Source organism: Dromiciops gliroides, chromosome 4 (genome assembly GCF_019393635.1).
Source record: "Dromiciops gliroides isolate mDroGli1 chromosome 4, mDroGli1.pri, whole genome shotgun sequence".
NCBI lineage: Eukaryota > Metazoa > Chordata > Mammalia > Microbiotheria > Microbiotheriidae > Dromiciops > Dromiciops gliroides.
The window spans coordinates 233984601-234005765 of NC_057864.1; the positions used below are offsets into that span (position 1 = coordinate 233984601).

At 49.0% G+C, this 21165-nt stretch overlaps 3 protein-coding genes across 10 annotated transcripts; all 3 read left to right on the top strand.

Moving 5' to 3' along the window:
* The first annotated feature begins 1880 nt into the window (after positions 1-1880).
* TMEM102 (transmembrane protein 102) lies at positions 1881-4365 on the top strand. Of its 2 annotated transcripts, XM_044005527.1 has the most exons (3): positions 1884-1998; positions 2361-2597; positions 2706-4365. In XM_044005527.1, exons 2-3 carry the CDS (start codon positions 2384-2386, stop codon positions 4013-4015), a joined length of 1524 nt encoding a protein of 507 aa, XP_043861462.1. In that variant the 5' UTR covers positions 1884-1998; positions 2361-2383; the 3' UTR covers positions 4016-4365. The 2 variants fall into 2 exon arrangements, with proteins under 2 accessions (XP_043861461.1, XP_043861462.1); XM_044005526.1 differs by having other exon boundaries at positions 1881-2597.
* Positions 4267-12300, top strand: FGF11 (fibroblast growth factor 11). 4 transcript variants are annotated; one of them, XM_044005530.1, is made up of 6 exons: positions 4267-4396; positions 8574-8684; positions 8876-8942; positions 9074-9177; positions 11159-11357; positions 11938-12300. In XM_044005530.1, the coding sequence occupies exons 1-6, from the start codon at positions 4355-4357 to the stop codon at positions 12030-12032; spliced, it is 618 nt and encodes a 205-aa protein (XP_043861465.1). In that variant the 5' UTR covers positions 4267-4354; the 3' UTR covers positions 12033-12300. The 4 variants fall into 4 exon arrangements, with proteins under 4 accessions (XP_043861465.1, XP_043861464.1, XP_043861463.1 ...); XM_044005529.1 differs by lacking the exons at positions 4267-4396; positions 8876-8942 and adding exons at positions 4637-5030; positions 6290-6590; XM_044005531.1 differs by lacking the exon at positions 4267-4396 and adding an exon at positions 6578-6590.
* Positions 12301-14626: 2326 nt separating this feature from the next.
* Positions 14627-20658, top strand: CHRNB1 (cholinergic receptor nicotinic beta 1 subunit). Of its 4 annotated transcripts, none has more exons than XM_044000647.1 (11): positions 14627-14714; positions 14824-14963; positions 15238-15282; positions 16052-16161; positions 16309-16417; positions 16750-16897; positions 17134-17343; positions 17829-18052; positions 18937-19112; positions 19441-19591; positions 20212-20658. In XM_044000647.1, the coding sequence occupies exons 1-11, from the start codon at positions 14660-14662 to the stop codon at positions 20350-20352; spliced, it is 1509 nt and encodes a 502-aa protein (XP_043856582.1). In that variant the 5' UTR covers positions 14627-14659; the 3' UTR covers positions 20353-20658. The 4 variants fall into 4 exon arrangements, with proteins under 4 accessions (XP_043856582.1, XP_043856584.1, XP_043856586.1 ...); XM_044000649.1 differs by having other exon boundaries at positions 17829-17899; XM_044000651.1 differs by having other exon boundaries at positions 17338-17343.
* Positions 20659-21165: the final 507 nt, after the last annotated feature.

A 21165-nucleotide genomic window follows, 5' to 3' on the forward strand; every position in this document is an offset into this window, starting at 1 on the left:
TAACATTCTTGTCAGTGCCTTTGATAGATGGCATGTTTTATCAGATTTGTAGATGACAGATCTGAAGATAGACTTGAACTTTGGGTTCAGTCTAATAATGACAAATGTAAAGTCTTACATTTGAATTCAATCAACCAACTTCACAAGTACAAGCAGTTTGTCAGAAAAAAATTGGTGGGAATGAGATCTAGTGTTCTGTAAGATCTCTCATTGCAGAGTGTGGAAACTTTAGTGGATTGCAAGATAAGAGTGTGATAAATTAGCAAAAAAAAAAAAATCCCATGATCTTAGGGTTCATTAAAACATACATAGCTTCCAGGAATAAAGGGCTAGATAGTCCCCTGGTCAGACACTCAAATAGCCTATTGTGTTCAGTTCTGGGGCAGCTAGGTGGCAAAGCACTGGTCCTGCGTTCAGGAGAACCTGAGTTAAAATCTAACCTCAGACACTTGACACTAACTGTGTGACCCTAGGCAAGTCACTTAACCCTCACTGCCCTTCCCCCCCCCACGAGGTTCTGCACTGTATTCAGTTCTAGTTACCCTACTTTAGGAAGGACATTGATGAGCTAGAGAGAATTAGAGGCAACTAAATTAGAGGCACAGTATCCACTGTTAGAGCACCAAGTTGTAGTCAAAGACAAACATGATTTGAAATATCGCTGCAAACACTTACTAGCTGTGTGACACCCCCCCCCCCAATCACTTAACCTGTCTCCCTCAGTTTTCTCACCTGCAAAATGAGGATACAAATAGCTACCTTACAAATTGTTATAGTAACCTACATCCCAAGGTGGCTGTGAGGATAAAATGTAAAAATGTAAAGTGCTTACCAAACCTTAAAGCACTATATAAATGCTATCATTATAATAAGCTAGAGATGGTCCAGAGGAGGGCAAACAAGATGGTGAAGGATAGTTTGAGCTCATGATCAGCTAAAGGAACTGGAGATGTTTTAACCTGGAAAAAAGAATACTTAGCAAGAACTTAATGGCTGTCTTCAAGTATTTGAAGGTTATCATGTGAAAGATTAGGTTGGGGGTTTTTTTGCCCCTGGAGGGCAGAATTGAGATCACTGGGTGGAAGTTTCAGAGATACTTATTAAGTTTGATGTCAGAACAAAATTTCCTAATTGTTATTTAGTCAGTTCTGACTCTGTGGTCCCTTTTGGGGTTGGGATTTGTTTTGGGTTTTTTGGCAGAGATGCTGGAGTGGTCTTGCCATTTCCTTTTTCAGCTCATTTTACAGATGAGGAAACTGAAGCAAAAAGGGTTAAGTGACTTGCCCCAGGGTCACATAGCTAGTGTGAGGCCGAATTTGAACTCAAATCTTCCTGACTCCAAGCCCAGCACGCTATCCACCTAGCCGCCCCTCTTCATTAAGAGAGCTGTCTAAAAGTGGAATGGACTACCAATAAGTCTTAGAATTAGAATCTTTAAGGTGACCATTTGTCCAGTATTTTTATAGTGAGAATGCCTTTGGAGGTTAGAGTTGTACTGCCGAAGTCCCTCGAAACTATCCATTTCAGTTTATACGTCTAGGACGATCCATCCCTATCCTTACTGGACAGTAGGGTGCAGCAGAGGACCAGCTGGCCGAAAAAGACAACTCCCAAACATGGCTTGGATACAGAAACTAAACTATTTTCTAGCATGCATCCCTGGCCTCCCTAGCAAGTGAATTCGGAATACCGTATTTACTGAAAGGAGCTGGAAGAATGGAGGAACAAGTAAGAGACTTCAATTTCCCGAACGATTCTGAAACGTCTTTGGAACCTGGAGCTAGGGAAGAGGAACCAAGGAATGGGGTGTGGCCAGAAGTTTTCCAGTTAGAGTCTAGGCAGAGAGGGGTGTAGCCTCAGGCAAAAGGGGCGTTCCCTGATGGAGAGAAGGAAGTTACCCGTAGGATTTTTTCCGAAGCTTCCTCCCGCTTTCTTTTCCCTCCCCGAGGTCGGCTGAGCTCCTTCGCCATCATCCTCCACCCCTACCCCCAAATAGCAGGTAAGGGAAGGGACCACTAGGGGCTGATAAAGAATTGTTTCTGGCACCCAGAACTAGACCGTAAGGATAGAACTTTGAGTCCGGAGCTGAACTTGGGGTGGGAAAAAAGACAGCTTTTCTTTTTTTATTTAACCACCTATCAGGTCTAACTGGTACTACTTAGAGGACTAAGGGAGCTCGCATGTTGAAGGGGGAGGGGAGAATCTGGGGAAAGGGTGGAAACTGGAGAAAGTTTGCGCATTTTCCATTTAAATAAACAAGAAAGACCTCCTTAGCCGCCCCAGGCGTAGGCCCCTCTAAAACACAGGGTAGGCTGGGGTGCAGAGGAAGGAAGGAGTCCCACTTTCTCTTTCTCCCCACCGTGTCTCCTGCCTCGGCCACCATATGGCTTCCGCGGTCTGGGGGGGTGCTCCCTGGTGGGGTCCGCCACCTCCAGCCCCTGCCCGTCCCCTCACGGACCTCGACTTCTGCTCTGGAGCGCAGCTGCAGGAATTGACTCAACTGATCCAAGAGCTCGGGGTTCAAGATAGCTGGCACGGTGGGCCAAAGCCCGGGGCTGACCTCCTCCGAGCTAAGGATTTTGTCTTCTCTCTGCTCAGTAAGTGTGTCACCTTTGGTTTTTCCTGTCCTCTCTCCAGTGCTCCCACACAAGTTCTCAACTCTACCCCATAGGGAGCCTTGATTAACCCCCACCCCTTATCCTCAGGTCTCATCCACCGACGGGACCCCCGGGTTCCTGAGCGGACCGAGCTTCTGCTCCTCCGCGGTGGAGTCCGTGAGGGCTCTCTCGATCTGGGGCCCGGACCCCTGGGTCCCTACGTCCGGGGGCCCCACTACGACGCCGGCTTCACGCTCCTGGTCCCCTTGCTCTGGTTGGACTGCGAAGGGGTGAGGCCGGATCTCGAGCTGGAGTCCGGCAGCGCGTGGCTCCGCCTCCCAGCGCGAGTGGGCGGAGCATCGGCCCTGGAAGCGTGGCACGATTGCCTCGGGCCCTCCTCCCCAGCGGGGCTGGGCGGGAAAGGGGTGGTAAAAGAGGCGTGCCTATTGGAGAAGCCTCCGCGTGACGTCACAGAGCCCGAGACTGCGGCGGCGTCCCCGACTAAGCTCGAAGACTCCGACCCTAAGTCGCCAGCACCGGCGGAGCAGCGGCGCGGTGACTTCAGGGATTCGGAAGAGAGCGGCTTATTGGAGGAACCTCCAGGTGACGTCACAGAGCAACTCCCTGGACAGCCAGTGACAGAGCCTGAGGGGCAGGGCCCTCAGGAAAACTGGCCCACTTTGTGCCCCACCCAAGTGGCTGCCTGGTTTTTTTCCTCACTATCTGCTGTAGCTGTCTCCTTGACCCCGGACCCCGGCGCCCTGCGTCTGGTACATGCCGCCCGCCATGCCGGAGTCACTACTATCCTTCTTTCCACCCCAGGCCCTCCCCCCCGGCTTCTGCTCTTTGACTTGGTGCCAGCGGTCTCCGTGGCCGGCTGGCCCGAGAGAACCCGGACCCATGCCTGGATGGGTCCCGCGGCCGCTGGGCCTACTGCCTGCTATCTCGTGCCGGGCTACAGAGCCATAAAGGAGGATGGGCTCTGCTGGCGGATTTGCCTCGCCCGCCAGGAGCTGGCTCTCAAGGCCCGCATCCCCCCGCCTCTGCTCCAGGCACACGCCGCCGCCCAGGCCTTGCTGCGCCCCCTGGTGGCCGGGGCTGGTTGCGCGGCTCCCTACCTCCTGCGAACCCTGCTCTACTGGGCCTGCGAGCGACTCCCGGCCCTCTATTTGGGGCGGCCGGAAAACGCCGGGGCCTGTTGCCTCGGGCTGCTGGACGAGTTAAGCCGCGGGCTCGAGGCTGGGTCGCTGCCCGACTACTTCCTGGAAGGGCGGGAGCTGGCGGCCGGGGAGGGGGCCATGGAGCTGGCGGGGGCTCTCGCCCGACTCCGGGGGGACCCTGTAGGGGCTCTCAGAACTGCGGTGGAGGAAGCCAAGACTTCGCGGAAGGGGGGCGGGGTGGTGGGCGGGGGTCATTAAAATAGATGCGGCTGGATGGAGACGAGAATTTTGGTTCTTCCCCTCCCCCCCCTTCATTCCTTCATTCCCATCTCTGTGAGTGACATAACTCATTCTGGGAGACCTAGCCCTCGAACTTTCTGAGGCTGCTGTGGCTGTCTTGGTCCTGACCCTGAAAAAAAAAATGTTTAGTCCCGTCTCACCACCACTCCAAAATGCACACATCAAGACCCTGACCCTGGGACTTCTCATCCCTTCTTTGTCTATTCTTGCCCTGTCACAACCCCTCTTCGAGTTTCTTCTATGTATGACCCTAGGTGGGAACCAAATAAAGGGGTGGAGAGGAGATGCTGACACAGCATGAGAGCGGATGATAAGATGAAGCCTCGCAAATTTGATCAGGTTGAAAATATCAGAGAAAACAGCTACCATGGGGGGGGGGGGGTCCCTTCCAATCGATGCTCCACTCACGCCCACTACCCTAAAACGCTTCTTTATCTTCAGCCACGGTTCAGTTTCTTCCCCCGCACACGCAGTTTAGCCCCTCCCCCTTTCTCATGCAGACCTAGACATTTGTCCCCCTCTTGGGAGTCATGACTTGCTTCCACCACCAGTTTGCTTGTTCCCTTCCTGCATCCCCAGCTACTTCCATTTCCAGGTCCTCTAACAGATCCAGGAGTCCCTTTCCACCGTCCCCCTTTTGATGCTGTCTCCGCCCCCTGCCCCGCCCTCGGGTAGGGTTCTGGGGCTGAGGTGGGGGAGCAAGATGCGAGTTTGCGGCTGCCGCTACTGCTGCCGTTACTGCTTCTGCTGCCTAGGCTTGCTTTCCAATCAGTCCTGCTGCTGAGGCCTGGAGCGCCGCCATCGGGGAACTGGGGACGCCCTGTGAACCCACCCCTATTTCCCTGGGTGGGAGGGATAGAGAGCGCCGAGGTGGACCGCGCGGGGAACCCTCTGCTGACAGGGGGACAGTGAGGGAGGAGAATATGAGAGCCTGAGCCATCCATCACTGCCGGCAGCACGATCAACAGGACAGGTTTGGGGGGTCTCAGGAAAGTGGGGTACAAGCAATCGCTTGGGAACGTGGAAGGGGACCCTGGGGAGCGCAGAATCTCGTGGAGGGGAAATACAGGAGGCAGGTTGATTTAGGGAGAACCAGGAAGAAAATGGGGTGCAACACTTCGGGGTAGCTGGCTGGAGGTCAAATAGCTCCATATTCCGGAAGACTGCATCAAGACTCTCCAAAGACGTTTTGTGGGATACCCAGAGTGAAATTAAAGACTCAGTATTTTGGGGTGACAGGATGTAAGAAGGGAGCTTCCATACCCACTGCACCTTGATAACCCCTAAATTGCTAGGGCTGGAAGGGCATATTTAGAAGCACCAAAGAAGTGAAGGTAAGGATAAGTTGAAAGGATACCTAGTCACCAGAAACTAGGGCCTGTAGGGTTTGGGGGGGCGGGTAGAGGGTGTTGACTTGGTGAAAAGGGGAGGCGTAAGCCAAGTTTATAGTTGATTTGGAAAGCTCAGAACCCTGTCATATGGAACCTCCCAGAAGTTCTGGGCTATAGGTTTTGAGTGATGGGAAGAGGTAGAAGGTGCATTCCAATTTGGAGACTAAAGGGTGGCAAAGAGGACCCCAGCTCCCGTTAACCTCCTCACAGCTGCTGCACCAAGTGTTGCTGTGAATGGGTGATTTGGAGATGTTGTAGCCCTTGTTTCCTTCTCACCCTTTCTAGATTTCTTGAGCTGACAGGGTGGAGTTGTGAGATTAATTTCCGTCAACACCCATAGCGAGTTAGGGTCTACAAAATCTGGGCAGGGGAGATTATATGGAGAGGTGCAGAAAAACGGGGTCCTTGGACTTACATCGATTTAGGGTCAGGGCAGTGAAGGAAAGGAGAGAAAATTTGGGGCTAAGAGGAAGGAGAACCCAGGAATTGGCGGCAAGAGCTGGGCAATCACAAAGCTTGAACTGAGTAAGAGTTCAAGGATTCCCATCAAGTTTAGGGGTGACAGGGGAAGAGGGCGGTTAAAGGGACCCCTTTGAGGTAGACTTAGGAGGGCTTACCGGGTTACTACTTGACGGCAAGGAATCCAGGAACGCAAAGAGGAGTATCGGGGATAAATTTGGAGGTACCACCTTGTTTGAGAGAGGAGATTGGAGGGTGCCTTCCTGGAAGAAGGGAAGGATTTAACGTTCATCCTAGAACTAGCTGCCAGTTTGGAGTGTTTTTCAATTGAGGAAGGGGATTCTGGGAGTCAGGTTGAGACTGAGGTTTGTATCCTATTGAGGTACCTCCATACAATTTGGGCTGTATACCTCCATTGTGAAAGTGGCGGAGTTAGGGGACATCGTAGGGAGATTCGACTGTCCCCTAAAAGGAGGGAAGGTGGTTGGAGATGGCGGCGCTGGCCAGCAGCCTGATCAGGCAGAAGAGAGAGGTACGAGATCCTGGGACTAGCCGACCGGTGTCAGCCCAACGGCGAGTGTGCCCGAGGGGGACTAAGTCCTTGTGTCAGAAGCAGATACTGATTCTGCTCTCCAAGGTCCGTCTGTGTGGGGGGCGACGGGCTCGGCCGGACAGGGCCCCGGGTGAGTGATAACAGTTGGGGTTTGGGGCTCCTGAATAGGTTGAAGTGGGAGCTAGACTAAGGGAAAGATCTCAGGGATGGAAAACTAAACACCCGGGTCTCCAAGGAGAACAGCTGGGCGAGGAGAGCCGGAGAAGGCTGGACGGAAATACTTTAAAGGGCTGAGTTGAGGTTTGGATAAGACAGACGAAAACTCCCTTAGAGGTGGGCAATGGGGAGACTAGAAGTTCAGATACTCTCCTCTGCTGCTCCTCGGTTTCCTTTCTCTGTTCCCGCATAACCCCGAGCCTCTTTTTCTTTTAAAGCTAAGGAAAATGTGAGGGGTTTTAACAGAGTTTAACCCCCGCCCCTCTCAGGAACCCAAGCATCCTGTTTCCCCACCCACCCCACTCCCAGCATTGCCAGGCTACGTGCGTTTCTTCCTGTCCTTTTGCTGCTTTGCTTTAAGCCCCGAACTGAGAGTACTAAGGACTCGGAACGCCTGGGTCACACAACCTGGTTTCTTCGATTCTCCGACGTCCTTTTCCCTTATCCCCCAGTTTAGTTGATCACCCCTTCCCCATTCCTCTGCTCTTCTGTTACCCCAATCTCTAGCTTGGGTCTTTCTCATTTAACCTCATCTGGGTCTGTGACAACCTTCCTAACTCTCCCTAGGGTGTCCTTGCAGATCAGCCCCTCCCCCATCCCTGCCTCTCTGCTTCCTCCCCCGCACCCCACTCTGCTCTCCCTGCCCGATCCCAGAACTCTACTGTGTCCTCCCTCTTTCCCCTCCTTCACACCCTGGGGATGGAACAAGGAATGTCCTCTGGATTCTCCTCCCCAGTTCTTTTCACACCCCCAAGTCCTGCCTCCTCCAAAGAACACAAAGCCCTGGCACCCGCTGGACTGGCTGCCCCTCCCCACAGGAACCCAGGCGTTCAGAACAGATTCTGGGGGACTAGAGGGATGAGGAGGCGGGGGTTGGGGGGTGTGGGGACGGGTACAGGAAAGACTGATTGGGACTGTACCACCTGCAGAAGGGCAGGGGGTACTACACGAGATTCCCCTTGGGGAATTATACTGTGAGAGAGGGGGTGAGGAAGAGACGACCATGTCTCAAAAAGGGGCGCCGTCCCTGTTCTCCCTTCCCCACTTTTCCCAAATTGATTAGGGAGAGTCTCAATAACCCCCACCCCAAGTTCTCGTTGAACGATTCCTCTTCCCACCCACTCTGCCTTTTTCTGTGGTACAGTCCAGAGCCCACCCTTTGGAAATGTCCCTTTGCCCTTCTGTTCCACACCCCTCTAGCCCTTACACACATACACACACATTTACACTCAGTCCTTCACTTACACTCCTCCTTTGTATGCGCCACTACAATCCTCCCTCCCCAGCTTGGAAGTGCAAGGTCCCTAATGCTAATAAGGTCTGGAGAAAGGGAAGAGACTGGAGCCCCCTGACTCCTGGTTCCTCAGGAAGACAGGTTTGTGGCAGTCTGATTAGTGGCACAGATGACCAGGCAGACGGCAGAGGCCCAAGCCAGGCTGGGCAGCATCAGGTGCTGAGTCAGCGAGCCTGCTTCCAGCAGAGTCAGCTCCCTCCCCCCATGGCTTGAGTAGTCCCCTTCCCACAAGGTCCAACCTGGGTTTACCCACCACAAAAACCATAACATTTCTGTCTGCCTTTGTTACTGTCTTTCCCCCTTATGATAATTCCTTCCCCTCCCCCTCCAGCTCAGCTATTGAGCAGGAACTAAACTATTTAAATAAATTTCAATAAATTAAACTGAGAGCTAATGGTGGGGGCAGGGACAGGGTGCTGGTTTCTCCAGGAGACAGAGAGGGTTACACTCTGTGAGTTAGTGAAAGAGCAGTTGACCTTAATTCTCCCTAAACTGTTTCCCCCATTTCCCTTAACCCCCCCCCCCCATTTCTAGGATCAAACTTGGAAATAGAAATTTTCACCAAAGATTAATGTCAAGTTCTTCCTGTCTCTCTCTCCTTAGAACCCCAGCTCAAAGGCATCATCACAAAGCTTTTCTGCCGTCAGGGTTTCTATCTCCAGGCCAATCCAGATGGGAGCATCAATGGGACACAAGAAGATACCAGCTCCTTCAGTGAGGGGGAGAAGGGAATTTTGGGGGTGTGGGGAATTAGAGAGGAGAGAATAAATGGGAATCAGAGGCTTAGGGCTTCTTTCCTCTTGCCTGAGGCAACTGAGCCTCTGAAGGAATGGCTTAGCTATTATCTATCCTGTAACTTTCCAATCCTACTTCAGTCTCTGTTTCTATCTGTCATTGACATCCAGGAGTGGGGATGGTCCAGAGTCAGAGTCGATGTCCCTAGCGTGGAGCTGATGGTAGGGTGTGCTGATGGTAGGCTCAGGGTTTTGTTGGGGTGGTTTTTTTGAGGGGTTGGGCACAAGGCATCTGTGTTCTGTACACTTAAGGATTGAGGGGTCAGGGGCTGGATGCTTTGGATCTCTAACTCTCGATCTACCCTCCAGCTCAGTTTAACCTGATCCCTGTGGGTCTCCGAGTGGTCACTATCCAGAGCACCAAGCTGGGGCACTATGTAGCCATGAATGCTGAGGGGCTACTCTACAGCTCGGTAAGACTCCTCCCCTCACTTTCCTCTGTCCTCGTGAACCACCTAACTGGGACCCTCCCGGACCCCAGTCACTTGACCCTCTTCTCAATCCTTCAGATCCTGTTATGCTTACTCTACAATAGAATCATTAGTCTCAAAATCATTTTCCTCCCTTAATTCCCTACCTTTTTTTCTAAGATTTTCCTTCCCAGATCCTACCAGGACTCATTTCAAGCTATGTCCTCAGTATCCTTTCAAAACCCTCATCATATTCACTAACTACACAAGAGGTCCTTAGAGGAGATTCCTTCCAAATCCCTTTATAGCCTCCACAAGGTGACACCCTCACAACCACCTGCCTAGGACCCCTTATGGCTTCTCCCTTATAAGTACCTGTCTACATCCCCAGATAATAATGACCAGGAGAGCCAAGCAGGGCATGTGGAAAGAGAGACCTGAGTTTTTCCAGCTCTGCTAATGCACTCTTTGACCAAATCATTTTCACTCTCTGAGACTCAGTCTCCTCATTAGCAAAAAGAGAAGATTGGACAAGAATATCATAGAATCCCAGGATTGGATCCATAGAGGACCTTAAAGACCATCTATTCCAATCCCCTCCTTTTACAGGTGAAGACACTGAGGAATAGGGAAGTTAGGTGAGACTTGTCCAGTGATACCTGAGCCTATGTTTCTTTACTTCCCACCCCCTCCCTCCAGCTTAGAGCCCAAATCCGCTGCAGTACAAGTTGTCAAATTTTTTGCTTCCACCTTATACTCTTAAAAATTACTGAATAATCCAAAAAGGTCTTGCTTATGTGGGTTATATCAATCAATAGTTAACATATTAGAAATTAAAACATAAGGTTTTAAAAATATTTATTAGTTCATTTAAAATAACAATATTAAACCCAGTACATGTTAACCTTGTTTAAGGTATCAAGGTAGTTCAGTGGATAGAACACTGGGCCTGGAGTCTTCCTGAATTAAAATCTGGCCTCAGACACTTACTAGTTGTATGACCCTGGGTAAGTCACTTCATCCTGTTTGCCTCAGTTTTCTCATCTGCAAAATGAGCTGGAGAAGAAAATGGCAAACTACTCCAATATCTTTGACAAGAAAACCCCAATGGGGTCAGATGTGACTGAACAACCATAAAAACATGTTAACCAACAACAATAACATATTTTATGATAAAATAAGTATATGTTTCCAAAGCATAGAAAATTTAGTGAATGGCATTATTTTACAACTTTTTGCAAATCTCTTTAATGTCTAGCTTAACAGAAAACAGGTAGATTCTCATACATACTTCTGTGTTCAATCTGCTGTGATGTGTTTTTTTCTTGTGATATGAAGACAATATGACTTCACACAGATATGTTGAAAAATCAAGGAGGATTTTAATAGGCAAATTATTTATTAGTATTATTTTTTAAATAGTTTGAAACTTGAGGTTCTCTCCCCCATTGGAGTATTCCCAAGGATGTATAGACTAGGGTTTCTTAAACTTTTTTCCACTCATGACCCCTTTTCACTGGAGACATTTTCACTTGACCCTGGGTATGTAGGTCTGCAAAACAGGTAGACATAACCTTTTACTGTTGCCAAATTTTTCAAGAGCATCACATTCAGTTACATGACCCCTATATGGGGTTTCGACCCACAGTTAAAGAAGCTTTGTTATAAGCCACACTCTGAGAACTGTTATACTGGAAGAAAAGGAAGGGATTGGTTAGAGCAAGGGGGATGGGAGACAAGTTGGAGAGTTATATTACAGTAATACACAGAAATCTAGACCCAACCACACAGGCATCTGGGCTCCCAGAGCTCATCTTTATTTCCTCCCTTCACCACAAAGAGGATTTAATCCCACACTGGAGAGTTTATGTATCATTTCCTAAGAGGGCCTCAAGACGCAGAAACATCAGCTTCTTGTCTAGTAACATCAATTCCTTTCTTTCTCCCTGCCTTTGTTTTGTCTTTCTGTTACCTCATCCTCAAGCCACACTTTACAGCAGAGTGTCGCTTTAAGGAGTGCGTCTTTGAGAATTACTACGTCCTCTACGCCTCTGCCCTTTATCGCCAGCGTCGTTCAGGCAGAGCCTGGTATTTGGGTTTGGACAAGGAGGGCCATGTCATGAAGGGAAATAGAGTCAAGAAGACCAAAGCTGCTGCCCACTTTGTGCCTAAGCTCCTTGAAGGTATGAACATCCTCAGGGATGGGAGGGTCTGTCACATCAAATACATTTCCATCCCACAGAGAGAATCCTGTGTATCTTCACATCCCATGAGGGTTATATATCAAATATCTCAAACTAGGTCATGGGGAGAGGGGAGAAGGGAGAGGGGAGATTCCTGTCCTCAGTCACTGTGCATGGCAAGGCTTCTGCTTCTGTTTGTGGTTTTGTTTCTTTTTCCTAACAAAAACAATTTATATTATGACAGCAAAGTTGTATAGTGATACAACTGTTGGGGCTGGAAGTTTTGTTCTAGAAATACTGTATGTTGGGACAGCTAGGTGGCGCAGTGGATAGAGTGGAGTCAGGCCTCAGACACTTAACACTTACTAGCTGTATGACCCTGGGCAAGTCACTTAACCCCAATTGCCTCACTAAAAAAACCAAAATAAAACCAAAAAAACCTAGAAGGGTCCTTAAAGATCATCTAGTCCATCCTTTTGGCCAAGAAAGGCTCCAGTCATGTCTTTCATATTTCTCCACTGCTTATTTCTGTTTCTTGATCCCTGACTGTTTCTCTTTCTCTGTTCCATCCTCCTCACAGTGGCTATGTACCGGGAGCCTTCCCTGCACAATGTACCTGAGACATCTCCTGCAAATGAGAAGCCTCCTCCAGCCTCTTTGCCTCCTGAAACATAACCCTGTTGTCTGGGAGCAGCCCTCAAGTCTTCCATCAAGACAGCCATACAGATCCCAGACTAAGCCAGTCATTCTGGTCTCTCATCTTTTTTCATTCCTTCTTTGCCATTCCCCTGCCACAATCCCTGACTTAGAATATTTCTTTCTGAAGGGCAGCTAGGTGGCGCAGGAAATAAAGCACCGGCCCTGGATTCAGGAGGACCTGAGTTCAAATTTGGCCTCAGACACTTGACACTTACTAGCTGTGTGACCCTGGGCAAGTCACCTAACCTTCACTGCCCCCCCCCCCCCCCCCCCCCGCAAAAAAAGACTATTTCTTTCTGACATTCCTTAGGCAATTTAGGGAGGACTACAAAAGTGGTGGCCATTACAACAACTATCAGAAAGATGAGGGGTTGTCTGTGACTCTTGAGCTATTGCTGCAGAACCTAAATCCTAGTAAGATCTGCTCTTTCTCTATCAAAGGATCCTTATGGGGGATCTGGAAACATTGCTATATTCCATTAAGGAGCCTGGATAATCACTGTTTTTTTCCTTTTCTGCTCAAGCTCTCAGAAAATTTCCCAAGAGATAAAGTTGTGGGTTTTAAATAAGGAAAGACAAAGCCTGGTTTCTAGGGTCCTTTGTCATTCTTCTACATAACAACAAAGCCACAGTCAAGTAGAGCACAGCCCTTTTCTCTTGCTTATCCCCTCAGCCTTCTGACTTTGTTCTGGATGTATTCTGAAATCTGGATCTTACCCAGAGTCAATTTGGCATCAAAATCTTCTGTATTACAATAGAACCACATTGCAGACTTCTGTTCTGGGTCAATGAAGATTAATGTGGCTGATCAAGATGGATTCTTGATCCAGACATGGAAGAAACCCACATCTAGAGCACAGCACAGATATTGTCCTTGTCTGCACTTGAGTAGACCACTGTCCTAACCTCTGACCTGGAGGAGCCCAGTTCCAGAATCTCTTCTAATGGCCTGTGGTTCTAGCTTGAGGTTGAAGTCATCCCCTGTCCCTGGATGGAGCTAGAGTCTGAATAACCACATGCTTGCTCTAGGAGATGTTCTAAACAATGGATCACACTTCTTCCATGAATGCTACTTGTGGTCCAGAGAGAATTACATTCGATATGGACCAAAACCCACCTCCTTTTTTCTCTGTAGAAAGTTTTCTAAAAATCTTATTCTTCCATGTATAGAAAAAATCATCTTTTTAAACGTACTTTCTAAAGCTTAGGATTCAATCTTTCCCTAAACATGGGTATTTGCAGGGCAATAGGCTGGGGAGTCTAGGGGTAGGGGAAAGGAATGAAAAGTCATATTTAATGAAATTTCAGGGTAAAGGCACTGAGACCCATATACTGTGAGTGAAAGAGGCAGGAAAATATCTGAGGGTGGGGTGGGGAGGTGGGGACTATGGGAACAAATTTCTGGATTATATGGAAATATGAATACTTAGCTACCTCACCAGGGACTCCTTAGGGGTCCTCTATAAATAACATGAAATTCTCAATGTCTGGAATGAAAAGAGGATAATGAGACACTGGGAGATGCTGTCCATAGGAGAGCAAATAGGGAACTCTGAATCAGCAATAACATTCTCATATTGGTCAGGCAATGATGGGGAAATTCAGGGAACTTTGATTCGAGATCTCACTATCCCCAGATGTTTAACCCTGGGTTTTCTAAGAATTTTGCCAGGGGATCAATATTTCTGGAAGGTCCCACCAACTTAGAAAGGCTTCAAGTATGTCCCAGAGACAAGCTGTATGCCTGTTGTCCAAAGATTTCTCTAGCAGAGCTCAGAGCGGCTTGTATTCAAGGTGATGAACTTTTCAGCTAAGGCAAGTTTCAAAGGCTATTTGCTAAATTGCAGGGAGGTTTGTAATCCATGTTTGTGGAGGGATTGCTCGATTGTATTGATGAAATACCTTCAAGTATTGAAAAGAGAATGTCTTTCTAAGTCACAATTCAACTAAGCTAAAAGAAAGGGATGCTTGTAAATAGGACTAAGATGAAACTAGAACCAATCAGTGGTGAGTTGAGGGGTGAGGGGGGATGTTGTACTGTGACTCCCTGGGAACACTAAGGTGATGATGGGAGAAGATTCAAGAACTACTAGGAGGAATTGGGACAGAACTGGAACCCATTGGGAAAGAATTTAGAAGAACTGGGGTCAGGATGAAGGATTATCTCTCAGAACCTATTTCAACCTCCCCAGATTGTTGCATGATTGGTAGAACCCCAATCCCACCCCACTCCCTACTACAGCAGACACCTGCTGCCTGTGGATCATCCCTTTCCGGGGAACAAGGGTCCTTCCCCAGCTAATTTCCTCTATTAAAGGCAATTTGTACAATCTCTATGTCTGTTCTGAGACTGGGAAGATTGAGTGCCTGGAGTTTTGAGTGGGAGAGGGTAGCTGAGCAGGAGATAAAATTACTTTAAGTTTTTAGAGCAGAGGGCAGAAAAGGGGAGGGGAAACACGAGTGTTAGGGCTAGGGTCCCAGCTGCTGCAGGCTGACGAACAGGTGCACATTCCTCAGCGCCTAGTCATTTCCTCTGCCACACGATCCCAGCTCACTTGGGCTGTTGCAGTCAGCCTCGGACGAGCAAAGAGGCAGTGGCAAGCATGACCCTAGGAGTGTTGCTGCTGGGGACCCTAGGGGTCCTGTTCTCCATAAACGGTAGATAATGGGACCTTTGGGTACTGGGCTGAGTTCCTTGGGTCACTAAGAAGGGAGATTGGCATGTGTGTGTGATATGACTGGGGGCCCTTCACGGTCCCATTCCTAGGGACAAGCGGCACGTTGGCTGAGGGTCAGCTCCTGGAAAAGCTTTTCTCGGGTTACGATAGCTCGGTGAGGCCCGCCCGGGATCCTGGGGACCGCGTGCCCGTCAGCATCGGCCTAACCCTAGCACAGATCATCAGCTTGGTGAGCTAGAGGGAACGGGCCAGGGTTGGAGGTGGAGATAAAGGTAGAAGAAGGCATGGGCCCAAGGAGTGATGGATTGGGACATAGGGACAAAGCTCCGGAGTTCGTGGGGGAGGGGCCCTCAAGAGGAGGGGCTTAAATATAATTTCTAAGTATATGTAGAAGGGGTGGAGCCTGAAACTGGCTAGACCAGCCACAAGGAGCGGGACTAACCATGAAATGGGCGGGACCAACGAGCCTTTAGCCCCTTTAAACCTTGCTCCTTCCCTTACAGAATGAAAAGGACGAGGAGTTAATCACCAAAGTATATGTGGACCTGGTACGGAGGAGAATGTATGGGAAGGTTGAGGGGTTAGGGATGGCGGGGGGAGGGGGGAGGGGCCGGGGAAGCCCTAGCCCTTATCTAAAGTGCCTCCTTAGCCTAGAGGAGGTGCTCTTAATCTGGGGTCCACAGACTTGGAGGTTCGTGGAGAGAGCTCAGGGGATCCGTAAGAAAACAAATCACATCTTCATTTTCACTAACCTTTAACTGAAACTGAGCATTTCCTTCCATTACTAATGTAGGCGACAAACATTAATCTGCGAAGGGGTCCATAGACTTTACCATACTAGCAAAGGAGTCCATGAGACAAAAAAAGATTAAGAACTTTTGCACCAGAAGGACCCAAGAATCCGACAGCTCCCTTCCCTCCCACCCGCATCTCCAGGCTATTCATTCAACAACATTTATTAAACGTCTAGTGGGAACTGGACTTGGGGTCAGGAAACCCGCATCCATATACTGGCTCTGACACTATAGCTGTAACACTGCATGCGTATGACATGCGTCACTTCATCTTTCTTGGGTTGTTTTCTTTAAAATGAGGATAATCATGATCCTCCTTATCTCGCAGGATTGTGGTGAGGAACGGGTTTCGTGAACCTTCAAGCTCAATATCAATAAAGCGAGTTGTTAAAAAAAAATTACTGTGTTCAGAACACCAAGTTAGAGGAGATACAAAGTTTAGGTCCCTGTCTCCAAGAACCTTACAATCTAAGGTAAATTGGTTGTCAAGCCCTCGCTAAACCATCACCCTCCACGTCCCTAGGTATGGACAGATTACAGACTAAGCTGGAACCCTGAGGAACATGAGGGAATAGACTCTCTGAGGATTGCATCGGATTCTGTGTGGCTCCCGGATGTAGTACTCATGAACAAGTAGAGGATGGGGGTGGGGTGCGGGCAACATAGTCACTGGGAGGGTATGGGGTGGGACGGGGACGCAGGGGGCAGGGTAAATGGGAGGGTCCCAAGGGCGGGGCTTGTAAAAAATATATACTTGGTTGATCCTGCCGCGCCCCTCAGCAATGATGGAAACTTCGACGTCGCTCTAAATATTCATGTGTTGGTGACCTCGGATGGCTCAGTGCACTGGCAGCCTCCCGCCGTTTACCGCAGCAGCTGTAGTATCCAGGTCTCTGACCTCTGGCCCCTTCTTCACAGAGCTGATCCAGCAATAAATTCAACAATTAATCTGCAGTCTCTCCCCAGCGGCCACTAGTCTCCCCCAACTAATTTCCCAAGGACCATCTCCAGTGATTCTCAGTGCTTCTTCAATAACCCCTCCTCCAAGCTCCCAGTCCTTCCCAATGACCTTCCCTAGTGCTTTATTCCTCTCCTCCCAAGTGACCCTTCCCAGTGTCCCCTAATCCCAGTGACCCAACCACCTCTCTTAGTAACTCCTACTCTTCATCCTGACAAGTAGCTGGGGAATATCTCTCTGATACTTCTTTCCTCACCCCTCAGGTCACCTACTTCCCGTTTGACTGGCAGAACTGCACTATGGTCTTCAGTTCTTACAGTTATGACAGCTCTCAGGTCAGCCTGAGCCCAGGGCTTGGTCTGGATGGACAGCAGAGGAGTGAGATCTACATCCATGAGGGAAACTTCATTGGTTTGTGCTTGGCACAGATAATTAGGGAGGGATACTGTGGTACATACACTGGGTACATATACCACATATGCATGTGCATGACCCATATGAAGATGTGATTTTTTTCCTACTTAAATGAACCAGCTAGGACACACACATGCTAGTGGGGGATATCTAGCACACATGTTATGGAAGTCATCACACAGCAAACCCAAACTGCTGTCATCTATATACCCTTTGCCTACCCCCTCCTCCAGAGAATGGCCAGTGGGAAATTATCCATAAATCCTCTCGGCTGAATGACCCTTCAGGAGAGGGACAAGGAGGGAAGGAAGGAGAACGGCAGGATGTTACCTTCTACCTCATCATCCGTCGGAAGCCACTCTTCTACCTGGTCAATGTCATAATTCCTTGTGTCCTCATCACTCTCCTTGCCATTTTTGTTTTCTACCTACCACCAGATGCTGGTAAGGGGAATCTGGGAGTTGGGGGGGGGGTAGAGAAGAGAGTATCTGTGGACATCTTTTCAGCTGTCACACTCCCTTTCTCCAATTCAACCTTTCCTCAAACTCGTTCAAGGATTCTCCTTCTGTAATCCAAACAACTCAATCCAGCCCACAGCCAGTTACTGAGTTTTCCTTCCCATTTTGCCAGCTCTCCACTTTGAAATGTCCCATTGCCTCTCCACCACACCACCACCATCTGGGCCTCACAACAAGCCTCCTCAGTTCTCATATTCCCTGTGAGACCGATGTCTCTTGCCTTCTCTCTCCCAGCTCTCTCAAAACTGAGTTCCTTCTTTAGCAACTCCCTTCATTAGCATCCTCAGTCTAAGAAAGAAAAGGGAGAGCTATCTGGAAAACACCCCTCTCCCCCTGAAACGCCACATAACTTTCTTGGGATGGGGTGGTCTAACCCAATCTGTTCATTTCATCTCTCACTTACAAACAAGGGGAGAAGATGACACTCTCAATCTTTGCCCTGCTGACCCTGACGGTGTTTCTACTGCTGCTGGCCAGTAAGGTTCCTGAGACATCCCTGGCTGTCCCCATCATTGTCAAGTACCTCATGTTCACCATGATTCTGGTCACCTTCTCAGTCATACTCAGTGTCATTGTCCTCAACCTTCATCACCGGTCCCCTCAGACCCATCAAATGCCCCTCTGGGTTCGTCAGGTAAAAGGGACTCTTCCTCAGAGACATAAATTTCCATCCTTGGCACTCAGCCATCCACCTCCTCAATTTCTGTGAAACTGTGCAAGGGTGGGAAGAAATAGAATCATTTCTTATGCCACCTGTTAGGCAACAGAGGAGCTAAAAGTTTAAAAATGACAAAATCGGGGCAGCTAGGTGGCAAAGTGGATAGGGTACCAGCCCTGGATTCATGAGTACCTGAGTTCAAATCTGGCCTCAGACACTTAACAATTACTAGCTGTGTGACCCTGGGCAAGTCACTTAACCCCAATTACCACACACACACACACAAAAGACAAAATCCCTGCTCCTGAGGAGTTTATAATTGATCAACAATCGACTTATTAAGCAATTCTGTGTCAGACACTTTGCTAGGTGCTGAGAAAGCAAAACCAAAAATGAAATGACTCCTTTTTAAAAGTAGCTTACATTCTATAGCATGTTAGAAAATAATGAAGTGAATTGGGGAGGGAGTTAAATCATGTGGCATAAAAGATTTAAGGAAAAACAGCTGGGATATAGTGGAAAAGGCATCGAGCTGGGTTAATTCCACCTCTGCCACTTACTACCCATGTAACCATTACATAAGCTCCATGTCCACATCTGCAAAGTGATGGGGTGGATTCAATAACCTTTGAGGCCCCTTCCAGCTCTAAATATAGGATCTGATGATAAAATATGTGGAACTAGTTCTTAGAGGAGTAACTTTCAAAAGACAAGAGATAGGATGAGATTGGAGTCAGTGTGGTCAGGGTCCTATTCCTATCCGGGCCCCTCCACCCTCATCCATCCTTTTCTTCAAAGTACAGAAAACATCTTGGAATGGGCTGCACTGGGGTTGGTTCTCAGGCTCTACTCTTCTCTAGATCTTCATCCACAAACTCCCCTGGTACTTGGGTCTGAAGAGACCCAAGGTGGAGCGAACGCTGAAGCCCGAGCCTCCAATTCTGGCGCTCAGGGAATCTCCAAGCAGCGGCTGGGGTCGAGCCACTGATGAATATTTCATTCGGAAGCCTCCAGGGGATTTCTCTAAAATAAACAGGTGAGCCCTGACCCCTCCCCCCACCCCGACTTTGCAAAATGTGAGAAAAGTACAGCTTTAGAAGTTGTCCTGAAAACCAACGCCACTGCCTCATGGAATCGTGGATGTTGTAGTTTTTCGTGTAGGAGGTGTTGGCAAAGAGCCCGGACCCTTCCATTTCTTTCCATCCTCGTCGGGCTTTTGGGAAGGTCCAAAGCTTCTTGGGGGAAGAGTGAAAGGTCTCCGAATAGATCCCCAGAGAAGCCAGACCAGGAAGCCGGGGCAGGGAAACTTCAGAGGGAGCTAGGTTTTGGGCTGCTGTCCAAGTCAAATTAGCCCCACTCCCCAGGTTTCAACCTGAGCTCTCGCCTCCCGACCTTCGGCGTTTTATTAACGGGGGTCAAAGCGGGAGTCGGAGGCTGCCTCCAGAACTGCGGGAAGTGGTGACTTCCATAAACTACATCGCTCGTCAGTTGCAGGAGCAAGAGGACTACGAAGACGTATGTATGGAAAAAAAGAGGGGAGGTTAGGTTCGTTGGTCTGGGCTCCTTACAGTTTGTGGACTTGGAGCCAGAAAGACCTGGGTTCAAATTCTGCGCTTAGATAGTTACTAGAGGGGCGACTGGGTGGCGCAGTGGATAAAGCACCGGCCCTGGATTCAGGAGGACCTGAGTTCAAATCCGGCCTCAGATACTTGACACTATCTGTGTGACCCTGGGCGTCACTTAACCCTCATTGCCCCGCAAAAAAAACAAAACAAAACTTACTAGCTGTGTGACCCTGGCTTAGTCCCTTAACTCCTCTGTTCCTCGGTGTTCTCATCAGTAAAACGAGAGGTTTGGCCTCGTTGGAGTCTAACGTCCCTGTGAGCGCTGTAATCTAAGATTTGAGGATTTCCTTTTCTGTGCCCCACTCTTAGGTTGGTCAGGTTCCCGGCTTCTGATTCGCTCTTCGCTTGGCCCGAGGTCCCGCCCCTTCCCGGGGGGGGGGGGGCTGGATTATAATTGTAGGAATTGGGTGAGGAGGTTCCTGCCTGTTGGACGTCCAGAGCTGGTAACCTAGGTCTGTGCGTTTGGAGTCAGTTGATTCTTCTCTCCCCGCCCCCGCCCCCCCCCCCCAGCTGAAGGAGGATTGGCAATATGTGGCTATGGTGGTGGACCGACTCTTCTTGTGGACTTTCATCATTTTCACCAGCGTGGGGACACTCATTATCTTCCTGGACGCCTCCTATCACCTGCCCCCTTCCGACCCCTTCCCCTAAAATGACGCCTGAGCCCAAAGAAGAGTTCGTGTGGACTAGTCCTCGGGAGCCCGGTGCCTGGATTGTCTGTCTTCCCCTCACTTTCCTCTGTCGGGATCCAGACACCCAATTTAAACTCCTTGCCGGGAAGTGCCCCAACTTACGTTTTCCTTAAATCATGTATCTTCCCCCGCCCTCTCTGCACACAGCAGGTGATTAATAAATGTGTCGTATGTTATATGACATATTTTCTTTTTAAATCTTTTCTTTTTAAAAAATGAGGTAGGATGCTTTACGAACGGGTCGGTGCCTACTTATCGGATGAGGCTTTGGGCAGCACACAAAACAATTTCATAACATCCAGCTATGCCTGAAAACTGTCAACACAGACTTAAGTCTTTTTGCTCTTAAAAGTTTTCCTAGGTTCGAGTTCTCTATTCACATGGGCTCAGGTTGAGTGACACTATATCGTACAAGAGAAAGCTGGTCATAGGAAAAGGTAGGAGGAAGTCCTAAAACCTCCGTTGTTTTGTTTTTTTTTTTTTCCTGAGGCCCGGATGAGGGACATTTATGGGGTAAGGAGAGAAAAGAGGAAGGAGATGACAAAATGAGGGAGAAGCAAGGGGCAGAATAGGGTGAATCCTCAGGCTAGGGACAGTTGAGGCCGACTTATTTCTGTTCTCTCCAAAGGTGGAAGAATGATCCAAATACCAAGGTTAGACTACAGAGAATTGCAAGAGGGGTGTTTTTACCCCGTTCCAGAGCCACTCTTCAGACAGCTAGGATTTCCTAGTTCCCAGCTAGTTCTAGGGACTAATATGCTGAACAGTATTT

Excerpts from the sequence above, each read along its gene's own strand:
- CHRNB1 (XM_044000647.1), top strand. The coding sequence starts at position 14,660 with ATGACCCTAGGAGTGTTGCTGCTGGGGACCCTAGGGGTCCTGTTCTCC. Across the intron at positions 16,418-16,749 it reads GCAGCAGCTGTAGTATCCAG|GTCACCTACTTCCCGTTTGA; the intron begins GTCTCTGACCTC and ends CTCACCCCTCAG. Across the intron at positions 19,592-20,211 it reads AGCAAGAGGACTACGAAGAC|CTGAAGGAGGATTGGCAATA; the intron begins GTATGTATGGAA and ends CCCCCCCCCCAG.
- TMEM102 (XM_044005526.1), top strand. The coding sequence starts at position 2,384 with ATGGCTTCCGCGGTCTGGGGGGGTGCTCCCTGGTGGGGTCCGCCACCT. Across the intron at positions 2,598-2,705 it reads TTTTGTCTTCTCTCTGCTCA|GTCTCATCCACCGACGGGAC; the intron begins GTAAGTGTGTCA and ends CCTTATCCTCAG.
- FGF11 (XM_044005528.1), top strand. The coding sequence starts at position 6,398 with ATGGCGGCGCTGGCCAGCAGCCTGATCAGGCAGAAGAGAGAGGTACGA. Across the intron at positions 9,178-11,158 it reads AGGGGCTACTCTACAGCTCG|CCACACTTTACAGCAGAGTG; the intron begins GTAAGACTCCTC and ends CTCATCCTCAAG. Across the intron at positions 11,358-11,937 it reads TGTGCCTAAGCTCCTTGAAG|TGGCTATGTACCGGGAGCCT; the intron begins GTATGAACATCC and ends TCCTCCTCACAG.